A 14,640-nucleotide genomic window follows, 5' to 3' on the forward strand; every position below is an offset into this window, starting at 1 on the left:
GTAGTATTATGGGACCCTTACTCTTCCTAATATAATAATGACATGCTCAAAACATCCCATCACCCAATAAATGGTACTCTATGTGGACGATTGGACGAAGGGAATAAAAAAAAATGTGATCACTAAACATCGATGACTTTTTGTCTTTCTGTATCCATATTCTCATAAACAGACTCGCCCGTAGAATGGCGAATTGGCAATCATCGACACGTCTTACGCAGTACACCACAAAATGTAACGACATTTGCACCTTACAAGGATGTCCATTGACTCTCCAGCTAGCAGATTGTAGGTACTCGCTAAATGCTGTGCAAATAATGACAGTAATATTTTACGAGGACAGTATTTACTTTTCATTATCATCTTAGGACTAGGGTGTGGCTGTTAGAGTTTTAGGAATACACAGTTATGCACATCGATCTAATATCTACTACTTGATGTCTCAGAACCCGCCTAAAAAGGCGACTTGGAGACAGTTTATGAAATTGTAAGGAGTGAAGGGAACCCCGATGGATTATGGCATGCATTCGACATGTATCACCAAGGTGGTGGGTAGATGAGGTGTTTATCTTGCTTGCCTGGTAACATGCTGTTTAAAAATAACATTAAGTTGTTAAATTATTATGTTTCATTTAATAAGAAATGGTTTAAAACATTTGTTCAGATTGATTGCTTGTACCTATACCTAATCGAGGATCTCTGCTACGCGAATGTTTCCATATAGGATCGGGGTTGTGAACTTGGTGCCGCTCATGACATAAATGCAGCATATTGCTTCTTTTCCTTATTGTTTAAGTTTGCTCTGGTTCTGCACTTAACAGAATGGCACCACGCCTTTATTGAAAATCTAGATTATTTGTACGGAATATCGTTAGCACAACGATGATTTCTATCCGAAACGTATTATAGCTGGCGTGAGTACTTATAAAAGAGCGGTAAACATTATATGTTACCTTGTGCTTGATTGATTTCCTGCCTCAAGAGGAAAGTGAAGCTATTAAATGTAATTACTCAGTGACATTCAGAAACGACTGCATAATTAGTGCAGGAAAAAATATTAAAAAATATTGCGCAAGTTGCGGTTGACCCCACATTGCGGTTCGTTGAATTGCGACTGGGGTCAAATGAAACTAATTATAATCTAAGATTGAGTTACTAATCGTATGTTGATTACGACAGCAGCTATGATATCCTTGTTAGAAAAACGTCTCTCACCTATGAGGGAGAAACGAATTTGATTTCCATAGGGAAGATTGCATCAATTACATTTTCCTTGGCGCTTTTTAACGCGGTATGTTTGATACTGATGCTTGTTGGTAACATACTGTACAAACACATGACATACGCTGTAATGATAAGTAATGTTTCCCGTATACCAAATTCCTATTTCCCTACAACTACCGCGGTTGCTGTCCGCTCCTTCCTCCTGCTCAAGGGAACCTTACTCTTGTAGTTAATATGGTATCGCAAATTATATTTATATTACCGGGTTAGTGTTACAACGTATTAAGAGACCCCCTGCACTAGCGTCTTTCGAGCGTCAGCGTCTTGCCAACACACGCACAGCGTCGACACGACTAGTGCCGACCGTCGGGTATGCACCGCTAATGTGGGGGGTCTCTTAGAATGAAGTAAAAGTATAAGATGATCGAATGACGAATTCTGAAATCCGAAGACGAATTAAAGTCACAAACAGGAGATTTTAATATGGAGCTGGCATGACATATTGCGAGACGTGGTGAAGACTAAAGCGATAATCAAATGATGGCCAAGAAATGGTTATAAAAACGTGAGACGTAGCGCGATAGGTGGACGACGTCGTCAAACTTGCGGGCTATAAATGGCTGAGACTTGTACAGGATCGTTGTGAATAGCACTAACTACAGGTGGCTTACATCCAGTAGTGGGTGAGTCGAGCTGCGGATGATCATGATAAAATGACCTTTCCTATAAGTAAACACGATATTCAACAATGTATGAGTGTGCACAACATACGCTGTAGTGTTATTTATTGTGGCCAAGGCGCCGTGACATGACTCAAACGGTTTCACATTGTTATTCATCTTCAATATTTTTTAATTTATGTTAGAACATCACCGGCGACGATAAAACAATTTCTTATGCTTCCTGGAATGAGCAGAGTTGAGGATTCAATCTGTACCGTTGTCTCCATTACATCGATCACCGGGGGACGTTGGGACGATATTTCCCGTTATCCCGATACCGGGGCAGACCTACCGGGGACATGGGGAGTAGTTCAAATCCTTTAAAGAAAGAATTTTGACAATTTGTAATTGTAACATCATCATTGTTTTTATAACCCGGCAGCCAAGTGTTATGAAAACATATTGCAGTACAAAGAACCAAAAGTAACACAGTTGGCATTCGATGGTTCTTAACACGTACGAATTAATGTTCACTTTCACCTGTTATATATCGCGGCAAGAACATTAATGTGCTCTAATTAATACATAAAATCGGTACCAATATTCCTTTTGTGTTCTAATATAAAGCAACAAAGCAAATGAATAAATATTATATAATATTTATTTATGTGTAATGTGAAATATTGTGTTATGTAATATTGTGAAATCATCTGTAGGGCTAGCACGATTAGGCGCGACTTGCGCGAATATAACATCTCGCGCTTTATGTCGCTCTCGCGCTAGTCGCGCCCTATCGTGCTAGCGTGCCAACCCTACTGTACTATGCGTGCTAGATAGATATATGGAATACACTCTGACATTAATTATCCTAAACCCCCAAACCGGAAACTAATCTAGAACAATCTCAGTACAGAGTACTAAAGAAACCGACCTGAAACGTTCTTGGAATTACATCTATTTGCCAAGCTTTTTTGGAATCGGTTACCGGAAAGTTCGCCAAAACGGATTCATCCTCTAGTTTGCCACCATTAGAGGTGGATATTTTCTTCAAATTTAAATAGAACCAATACTGAGGTAGGCTCTTTCCAACTAAAACGAATCATCCAAATCGGTTCACAAATATCGGAGTTATCGCGTAACGTACATACAAAAAAAACACATACAGATGGTTAAAAATCATTTCCCAAATTGGTTCCCATCAGTGTTAAAGACACCGAGGTCGTAAAACATTAAGTGCAGGATATTTTTTTTCATATTTCGACTAAAATTATTTTTGTCCTAACTGAGCACATTTTTTGACCGAGCAACGGGACGAATAAGACATGCTCAGTAAGCATGTGGTGGTAAGCGAGGCGCCTGTCCATGACACTGGAAGAGTCGCTCAGAGAGAGAGACAACTAAAAGAAGTCTATGGACGTCAGGACCCTTCCCGTATAACGAAGAGGTTGATAGGAAGGGTCACTATAAACAAAACTTACGTCGAAAGGTATGGGAATGTTCTTTTTAGTTGTTGGAGTTTGAAATAAATTACAGCCTTATAATGATAATGGACCCACAAAACCACAACAATGATTCAAATGAAACAATTCCCAGTAAGTACTACGACCACCGGAACGAAAAATTAACTTTGGAATACGAATCAAAACACATAATATGGAAAAAATTAAGTTTCCCAAAATAGTCTTACGGAGAATTGGCCCCGGGGACCTCAATTAAAATCTATAATGCTAACCGATGGCCACCAAATTACATGTGGTTTTATTGTTGGTGCAATACAAGGGAATTTTCGTTGTTTCCGGAATGTGAAAAGTCTGGTTCTTTTTTATGTTCTTTGATTATTTGAATAATGCACACTGTATTAAATAAAAACTTTATTCTTCAACGGAAAACATACAACATAACAAATGTGTTTTGCATTTTGCAAAAATTAATTGCAGTAATTCTCCTTGTGAAAGAGTTCATCCAGGGTACTACTGCCATTAACCACCACGTTCGCAACTTTTTCATCAGGCCATTTGGTATCATGAAAAAAAATCATTAATTACAACTTTTGTTCTACGACTTTTACAAAAGATAATAAATTTACCAAAAATAAACTTTTACGTTTTTGGGTATTTGCGTTAGCGGTTTCTTTTGTTACTGTACAGCGTTATCACACATTTTTATACGAAAGTAATATGTGACGAATAAATAAAAATCATGAAACAAACGTTGTTGTTTATGATGTTAGCAAAATAGCCCTGCACCACCAACAACCTCGTTAGTATTTTACAAATGACTCTTGTGTATGCTCTACTGAGATGCGACCATTCTTTCACTGCGCGAGCGCCGCTATAATTGACAACTTGATATATTTTAGTAGCAGTAGAGCACCTTGTGAAAGAGGTCGTCCAGGGAAGTACTGCCACCTTACATATTTCTGCCGCCAAGCAGTAACGTCAGCATTACTGTGTTCCGATTTTGAACTGTAAGGGTGCTGAGGAAATTACAGGCACATAGGACTTGACAACTTATGTCTCAGAGTGACGGGTGCAGTGACAGTACTACTGAGGTCTTTGATCATCAGACGCATGATTTATTCGTCCCGTAACTTGATATTGTAAAGAAAAAATTGTTAAATTTAAACTCAGGCAACTTGAACAAAACTATTGTAATCTATATAGTAATCAACTAGATGCAGACTACCTACTTATTAAGGCGCGGAAACATTTTGCAAAAAAAATGTAACTCAAAAAAGCAGCGCAAACTCATTTCCAAATTACATAAAGCATATTATAACTGGACATTGTGATTGTGACACAACAACATAATACTTGTAGTACAATTATGTGAATCGTTAAGAATTCGCACTCGTTACTTAACAACACAAACTTTAGTTCTTATAATAATGTCAATTATGTAATTTGTAATATCTTTGCGTTGTGTAAATGTAGTGGTAAACTTTCCTTCAAAGTTACTCATTCGAACTCTGTAAGGATTATTTCATCAGAATTCACAATACTCAATGTATATTTACTTCAATTTCATATAATATAGTCGTATAAGACAGTCCTCTTCACAAAGTCTCAAATTCATTCAAAAGGGCAATGTTTTCGCTTCTGTAATAAGATTCCGATTGATATTCAAACTTTGCCATTTACGAGGCTTAAAACTACAGTGAAACAAAAACTTTATACTAAAGGTTATTTAGAACATCTGCGTACTTAGTTGACGAAAATCCGTGACCCGTTTAGCTCTTCCAGGTGTTCTTGATGTAAGTTTAAATTGAATATTGTAATAATAAATGTATTCGAATGTATATTTACAAAGAGCAACCCCTTACGAATGAGCAGTAGAGTTTAATCAGTATGACGATTTCAAGTGTATATTTCTTACCTATGAAATAAACAATATTTGACTTTGACCTTTATGTGAAATTCCGGAATGATTGAAAATAAAAAGCAAAAAATATTTTCGTTTTTACTTGCAATTACGGGACTTTCATTCTACATACACTTAACGGAAATCCAATAAAACGTATTCATCCCCTAATTTGCCACCCTAAGAGATGAAATATTATCTTCGAATTTGAATCGGACCACTACTAAGGCAGTCAAAATCGTTTCTCAATTAATGTAGGAGTAATTGCGTATCATACACGCTGAAAATAAATTGCAATCGAATTAAGACCCTCATCCTTGTGATGAAGTGGGTTAAAAATAAAATAATTACAGGATTATAGAGGGAGGTTTTATATTTAACCTATGCGTGCAATATGATCTTCTAAATAACATTAATCACAATTGAAGCACAGCCTAGTGGTCAGAACCCTTACCTCCTATCTGCTTCTATGCTCTATGACAAGATGCGCGGGGCGCGAAACAGAGAATGGATGTGCTGCAGTATTATTAATATTTTTATTTTAGCATCAGTGTAAAACCATGTGTTCATTCAATGTTTTTAGTGACAATCTGTGACGGCTACTATGTTCCGTGTCACGTGTGTTCTGTTGCCGGATCCGCTGAAAGCTTAAAACGTCGTAGCAGTTTAAGTGAGACGACAACACGCTGAGTTGACCATGGTTTCCTTGGCAGCACAGCACACTCGCTTTGTACTCTATATATGTATTTAGTTCCAAGTTCTTGTTGTTATTTTCATTATCAGTATTATTATTATAAAATGAATGTACTGTGTTGATTATTCAAATAATAAATGACTTCTATTTCTATTTCTGTTGACGCATCGTAACCCTTGGTGGCAGAAAATCAATGCTTCGCTTTTCGTCAATACACACTAAGACTGACTTATTTGGCCTGCTGCAGCACATACAAGCTGTTGATCACCATCCGTTAGGCGTATGCTTGCTTTGTTGCTATGCTTTTAATTTTTTTTTCTTTTCAATTTAATTTCTTGTTGTCAGTTTCTTTATTCCAACGGTTAATTTTTTTTATACAAAATATTGCGGATTTCACCTCAATCTCTCCTAATGGAAAGTGACGATAAGATCGACGAAGTAGCATGCACACTTAAATAATGTCGCTTGCCTTATAAATGTGGACGCGAAACCCTTCATGCGAATCCTGGGAATATCCACAACATAGGGATGACGCCCAGTCTAGTCCCCCGATGATGGAAAGGGGAAGGCGGAATCAAATCGTGCAATTCCATCACACACTCTCCGCGATAGATCCTGTAGAATACCGATAAGCAGGCAACTTTACGACGTTGTTCAAGACTCTGCAGCTTCGCCTCTACTAAATCCAAATATTACTATCTAATCTGCTAAATACAAATATAATTTTAATTTTTGTGTTTTTGTTTTTTAACAAATTAAGTTTTATGTATCTATCTAGGAGGTGTTGAGTTAAATACTCGAGTGCCCGCGCCACTGCGTCATTTTTCATTGCGCAGTTTAGTCAATCAATTTTATTGTCATTTAGTTTATTGGCTAAGCAAAAACATAGAGCTGAAAGTTGTATATCGATAAAGTTTCGTATAATTCTTCGAAGACATTTGCAGTTTTTAACCTGCATTAGGCCAGCGTGGAAGGACAATGGCCTAAATCTATTCCTCTAGGAGGTATAGGATGATTTTCCTCTAGAGTCACCTTGTCAGCAGTTCTTAAAAACAAATTTTTGCATGCTTCCTCAAAGACGTCGTAATCTGTGCTGCTCCTTATTTGGCATAATTGCCCATTGTACTCGGAATATATTGCTAACATTACTGGTCACTGGCGTTTTGATAGTTCGATTGTTCTGGGCGTTCTTATAATTTATTTTTGCAAGACGTATTATATGTTTCGTGTTTCAGGTTTGTTACTCCGGTTCTTGATACGGCATGTGTTACAATTGCAATATCCAGTGCCCTAATCATCTTAAGTACCACTTCGCTGTTGTGCTTTATATCTAAAACATACTTATCATCACACTGCTGCGCTCCTGACAAACCTCTTTCGCCTGCTTCGCTCGTGTAAGCCTTTTATTAACAAGTCATGCCCCTGGTGGTAAGCGACACGCCTATCACAGCCACTCAGAGCTTTAAATCGCAAAGATCTGAGGGGCACTACCACTAGTCTGTAATTTCAGTAGTATCCGTACCCTTCAAAAGTGCAACGCTGTAAATTACTGCTTGGCGGCAGAAATAGGTAAGGCAGTACTTCCCTGGACGAACTATTTTACAAGGAGGTTTAACTGTTTCTACATATACACGCGGTATTTTCTTGGTTCTTTAACTGGCCTTTTTTGTGGATATCCCCAATCTGATCAAGATGTGTACCTACATTGAAATCTACTCCTCCCTACGTTTTCACTCTAAATCTAGGTCTAACATTTGATCTTATTGCCCTTTTTAATGCTAAAGTTCTCTGAACTTGTTCCCCAATAAATACAAATTGGACCCAGCCGTGGGTAAAATCGGAGTAAAGGGTAATGATTTTGGACCTATTAATAGGAGAAAAATAGCGTGAGTGAATGTAAGCATGTTCCATTGTAATCGATAAAAAAAATAGCATAAGGAATTTAAAGAAATACAGATTTTTCCACAGTAGTCACTTTTTTCTGGCAGATGTTTACAGTGTATATTATCCCGTTTTCTACGATACCTATAAAAGCTACGGAGCTTCAAATGATTCAAACTACGTTATAAAAGAACACATAAACACACACTCACTCTGTCTACTAGAAAGTCCGGAAGATTCCATCCTTATATCATTGACTTTACCATCCATTCGTACGAAGCGCTTTGTTTCGGTCTTCCTGTTGTGTTCCCCGAGAAGAACGATTTGAGGCTATTCAAGGCGAAAATTTCAAACATTTGTTAACAACACCACACAATGTGGAAAAATGATAGGATCTTTTATAATAAATAATATTTAAATGATATTATTTGTTCCACAGACATGGCAGAAGAGACAGCAGGCGGTGTGCGTGAGACACGCATTCAAGCACTTCGGCTCCAAGAAGAGGCCAAACCACGTGCTGAGCAATTTGAACATGACCGTTGCCAAAGGGACTATGTAAGTATATTTTATATTGATATTAAGTAAACGACACAAAATCAGATCTTTAAACGGTAGTTTTTAAATCACAAATTGACAAGTCCCATGTGCCTGTAGTTTCTGCAAAACCCTTCAAAACTGGAACGCAGCAATGCACACCTTTCGGCAGAAATGGGTAAAGAGGCAGTACTTCCCTGGACGAACTCTTTCACACGGAGCTCTACTTCTATCATTATTTAGAGCAACGTGTTTGGTGAAAAAGAATTATTAGCATCACAGCATGGAAGTTTGAATTGAGCTACGTGAAAAAAAAGTTTTGCTGTAAGAATTGCAAGTTCCTTCCATTCATGATATAAGGGTGCGCTAGCGTTTTTGCAGTCTGATTTCACATCACATTGCCTTCATATTCACACACTGGCTTTTACCTATTCTTAAAGTAAAGCATCCAAATTAACACCCTTGACAAGACATTTAAAAGACATAGCCATTTTCTGAATAATCACTCTTTATAAGGTACGAGTTTGAGAAAGAAAGGCATTGAATGGGAAGCACAACATGTCTCATTACAAACTATTTCACAAATAGAGTGAAAGAAAAAAATTCATATATAAAAATAAAAATGAAAACTTAACTAAATAATTAATGTAACGAATAATAATTAACGCAAGCCGTCATCCACTCAGCATATATTGTCTCTTTGAAGGTGGCTACGTCGCTGTTTTTCAGTGAATCCGGTAACACATTGTACGGAACATAGCAAATTTATAACTAGGTTACGTAGTCATAAGCACTATTTCAACACAAAACAATTTTATGAAAGAAGCCATCGGCGGCACGGCAGGCCGATGTAACAATGGCGGGTTGACCTGTTGATGACCAGCACTGGGACTGCAAACTAATTAAAAAAAAATCAAATATATTCACTAAAAAATTTACAATCATTATGATAATGATATAGAGTTATTTTCATTCGTCTTAATAGTACAGGAAAATCTGTGCATTGAAACTAGACAATTTGTGTAATTAATTACCACGTTATCATCATGTAATAGCCTTTTTAACTGATATTGCTAATAAATAGAGCTATCGACAATTCCACATTCTGTGGCAGCATGTATTATGCTATGAATTTCCAAGTTACGTATAATTGTGAATATAATAGCCATCAGAGATGGGGAGTGGGTTAAATCGAATTACCAAAGTATCGTAGTATTTTAATTTTATATCATTGTATCCTAATGTTAATCTTAGCTTGTGGATGTTTTGATAAGCTCTGTGAGACTAAATAAATCTGTGTAAATTTCTGCCTAAAACAGTGGGCGGAAAGAGCGAATACGGAATTTGGTATAATTCCATACTTATTACAAATTTCGATATACAGAACCATTTTTAGGCGACTCCACACAATACCTACCTTGCAATCCTGTGAATTCTTGCTATTAAGAGCGTTTGTGCACGACGTCTCCGTCCGACATCCGTCCGAAACAATTACTGCCAAATAAGCAATACTTGACCAAATGAAAAGACGCGTGTTGCGAATGAAGCTTCATTCTTGATACTTGGCTTTTAATTTTGTCGAATATTACTTATTTGACAGTAATTGTTTCGGACGGATGTCGGACGGAGGTCGAGAGTAGACCCCCAGTTCCGAATCCGACAAATGACGGTACGATATGTCGCAGGGATCATTTTATCTCTAGGTGTATAAGCGATAGTCGTATTTTCGCGGATTGGAATCGGACTTAGTGCACAAGCTACATCCGAAGTGGGTCCGAGTTTCCTAGAATTGTATTGTCTCGGATTCGGAACGAATAAGAATTTTATGCCTTAACGATTTTTTTATTGTTTTATTTCAATCCGATTTTCAATAGAAAGGGAAATCGAATCGTCTAAATCAGAAAGCAATAAACATTTTGTAATAACAAAAACTTGATATACAACAAATATTTAGTTGGAAGTAGTTTTAGCATCATATTAAAACATGGGCGTCTGCCCATCTCTAATTGCAATACAGTGAAGGAAAACGTCTCGATGAAACCTGCACTTTGAAAATGGTTCACAACCCCTGGAAAGTTTTTGATATGGCTCTATATAGTCGTCGTAGAGAGGTTACAGGAAATCCATGCCTAGCAGTTATGATGATTACTAATAAATGAATCACAATCCAATCCTCACGTATAAAGGAAGCTGGCATTATGCCACCGGTCACTACACATAGCCGACAAGGACAGACAAACAAAAGATTATTAACCTCTGACGTTTATTAAAAACTGCCTATTGTCTTCTGCTGTTGGAACGTTCGATCGCTGTAGAGTGGGCTTGCAGGCACTAGTATATTTATGTAGTATTTTTGAACACCTGTTAACTAGACAAACTTAGTATCTGGAATGTTAATTACTCAGAGCCTCTCCTGCCAGATCCGAATTTGTATAAAGAATTTAAGTAAGGAGCTTTTGAAGTTTCTGTGCAGTATTTTAGTTGTTACCTTGAGCTAGTTTCATGTTTTGTATCAGACTTAAGTGTTTAACTCAAAAACCAAGCTAGCAGTCAGCGTGAGATGTAAAATCATATCTGTTTTTGAAGTCCATACTTGAAGATCGGGCATTAAAACCACGAATTGGCTTCGTATTTGTCTTACTGAATTTTTAAAAGCGTTGCTCTCCGCAATGACACAGCCGGCCGGGGTCACGGACCTAGGTTCAAGAACCGTTGAACAATACGTACCATATCGAGCAGCATCGCTAATTGAGATACTTCCGACGATTCTCGGTTTCGTCTTTCATGAGGTCTTCATCATTTACCAAAGGTAACATCCGCTAGGAACAACCTCAACTACGCCCGGTCCAATATCACAATTAGACATATTCGCAATAATAGCCATGTGATTTATTTATTGAAAAATTCGCCATTAACTTAACACGAAACAATCTCAGAAAGCAAATGCACACATTTACTACGTGCTAAGTGACTATATAGCACTAAAAATATTAGAATTCATTAACGAAATACAAACTTGTAAAATTACAACAAGGGATGCAAACATTAATAGATCACAAAACCTTTCACAACATTTTAAAACATTTCAAATAATTTCACAATATTTTAAAAATACAGTCCAGTCTTTAATAAATGAAATACCTATGTCAATGTCTCCGATCGCAGAAGTATCGGCTCTAATCGACATAGTCATTTTTAATATTAGCTCGTTTGAACAATTGTAATAATGTATCTTCTGTTGTACGCATCTGTCCGTCACATAGAACATAAACAAAAAAAAACATTTTAATATTCTGTCTGTCACGAAGTCATTTAGGTATTCACGTTGTCAGACAAAATGTGATTTCTTCAAGTCCAAGGACGTAAGTTACAATTTGGAGGAAGTTATCCACATCACTCAACAAATACCCAGATAAAAAGTAATAATAATAATGAAAATAATAAAAATATAAAGTTTACATATTAATAAACCCTAATTATAATTATTAATACAAAGATCGTATACTTAGATTAGAATTAGACTTAGAATCCGACCGGATCGAAGGAATTTTATCTAAGTGTTCGATCTTTGTATTAATTATTATAACAAACTAGTGGAGCAATTTCACAATAAATAATAGAATATCAATGCAATACAAATTTAATGACATCCTAATTATTCATTAAATGTGCTGAAATGTAGTGCATTGTATTGATTAAATATTTTGTGAAAGATAAAACAAGATACAATGAAAATAAAGTATTAAGCTGTAGAAATACGCAATTTACATTTAAATTTATAGAAAGAATCTTAACTTAACTACCTTAGGTCCTATATTACGGATCGCCAAGCTCCTTGTTATTGAGCCTCTTATAAATATCACCTGCTGCTTAGTACCAGAAAACTAGTACGACTATTACAACAACTCTATATTCTGTTGTCGCAGCAATAATTGAACTAATTGACTAGTGACGTTTATAGTCGTGTGGAATATTTTATTTGATAACATTTTGTCCACGATGGCGGGTAGATTGTTCTAGTGATTTATTTGTTTTTCTGACTGCACGAATGTAAATTTCAAAAGTATTTGTGAATGATTTCGTCCAGGGAAGTACTGCCTCCTTACTAGTATTTTTTTTATAATTAGACAGTAAGTTGGAATATATAGGTACAATAAAGGCTTAAATACTAGAAACTAGGATTAAATTCTAAAATTGAATTCCCGCAGCAAGGTGCCCAAGATGCTGGCAGCCTTTATGTAGCTATGCGTTGGGCAAAGTAGCTACCGGCGCTTGGGTTTCTGATTTGATCTGGGAATTTTGATTCTGAATACAAAGATAGAACATATAGAAAAATGTTTCCGACCCGATGGGACTTGGACCCACGGCCTTCTGAGAGATTTTTAGAAGGTTCTAAAATATCGCACTAGATGTCACTTGCGGCACAGAACGCCAAAAAAATCCAGTGCAAAGATCTTAAACAAAAACACATTGAAGAATTTCGACAACTCGTTACTTGACCCGCAGCTCAGTTGGTAAGAGCAATACGACGGTGCAGTATGGTCGGGGGTTCATGTCCCATCGGGTCGTAAAAGTTTTTCTATGTGTTCGATCTTTATTTATCATAATAAAAACTAGTGGCGTTATTTCACAAAATATCTCAAATAATACTGTCTATTAATGTTTTACTTCTCCATTATATTTCTAGTTAAACTAACTTGTTACTAACGTAAACGTAACCACGGAGATACGGAATACTTTTTGTTAAAACAGTATTCAATTTTTATATAATATAAATGTTGTATAGAATATAGTATAAATGTATACCAGGTAATAATGGTCAGCACAAAATGTTCCCTCCATAAGTCCATAGATGATGATTTTCAAGTCATGTTAGAAGACAGGACTTGTCAACATATGTCTCAGGGTGACGGGCGCAGTAGCACTGTCCCTCATATCTTTACGATTTAAAGTTCTGAGTGGCTCAGCAACTGCTATGGGCAGGCGTGTCGCTTACCATCAGGCGTACGCCGTGTTTGTCCCGTCACTTGGTGCAATAAAAAAAAATCTTAAACTACTATGATTTAAAAATCACAGACCGTGAAAAATATATACCGCCACAGGGACTCAAATCGTGAACTTCTTTATTCAAGCAACTGTTCTATTTCATTTCACTCTCACTGACAGCATGCGTACTTGCGTGTCAAAATTATTTCGAGAAAGTTCAAATGAGATGATCATGTGGACCTTATTTACTTTTTACTGCACCCCAGCATATGATTATGAAATAGTCTTATATAAACTAGGAGTCTATTTACTTAGCACATTTTTTTGATAGCTATTACTACAATTATTTAAAAAATAACTTACTTACGATAGTATAAGTGTGCTCAATTATTTTAATTCCCGCGTGTTTAAAACAACAAGCAGTTCCTGTGAGTGTGATTGTTTTGTTTATAATTCATTATTGTATTATGTGAATTCGGAGAGGTTTAAAGTAGTCATAACATTGCAGTAGCATAATTGGTTTAGTCGCAAAGATGTGGTGTAAAACAGAACCAATGTCTGTGCCGCATATTTGCAATGTTACCATTTTACCTTGCTGAGTAATGGACACCTATGCTACTGTATATTCGATGTGGAAATAGCACGTACAAATGACCTTTGGTAAAATAAAAATAAGGAATTTTAATTAATAACTTTCGTAAGTATAATCATAATAATAATAAACTCTTTATTTCTTAAGAACGTGGTTTCTTAAACAATAGTGGCTGGAGCCTCTTTTTCAGCATAGCCTGTGTCAGGAGACACCGCTCTTCATTCGCTACACGTATTAATTTTTGTTGTAATTATTAATTTTAATTAATATATTTAATTCCTTATTCAAAGTGTTGTATATGTTGCCCGCGCGTTTGTCGTATTGCCTATCGGCAAATACAGTGTTGGTACTTGGAATTGATATTACAAGATCGTGCCTTCTTTTCTGTCTAATACTATGGTTATATGCTTTGCATCAACACTAAAGTATACTAATTATAAATCATCTCAGTTGTGTAGCTAAAGTGTCAATGGCAGGATTTTGTACGTCTGGTATTCCGCTAAATGCAAATAGTAATAATGGTTTATCAATGGCTAGTTATCGAGCCACTATTCAACTGCCATTGCAATTTAAAACGTATGGCTGCTCTTCAACGGCGAGTCGATGGCCCGTCCAAGACTTGTTTAGTAATTATTTCACATAAAACACACACGCGCGCACACACACACACACACACACACACACACACACACACACACACACAC

At 36.6% G+C, this 14,640-nt stretch overlaps 1 protein-coding gene across 2 annotated transcripts in view; it reads left to right on the forward strand.

The window, feature by feature from the left end:
• Window positions 1-14,640, forward strand: part of LOC113227802 (ABC transporter G family member 23) — a 148,498-nt gene that overhangs the window by 96,566 nt on the left and 37,292 nt on the right. For both annotated transcript variants that reach the window (XM_026460823.1, XM_026460824.1), the window contains exon 3: window positions 8,261-8,379. In XM_026460823.1, the coding sequence (XP_026316608.1) occupies window positions 8,261-8,379 (119 nt within the window). The remainder of the gene's footprint in view (window positions 1-8,260; window positions 8,380-14,640) is intronic.

The sequence above is a fragment of the Hyposmocoma kahamanoa genome, unplaced genomic scaffold (assembly GCF_003589595.1).
Source record: "Hyposmocoma kahamanoa isolate Upper Pololo Valley unplaced genomic scaffold, ASM358959v1 217, whole genome shotgun sequence".
In the NCBI taxonomy this organism is placed as follows: domain Eukaryota; kingdom Metazoa; phylum Arthropoda; class Insecta; order Lepidoptera; family Cosmopterigidae; genus Hyposmocoma; species Hyposmocoma kahamanoa.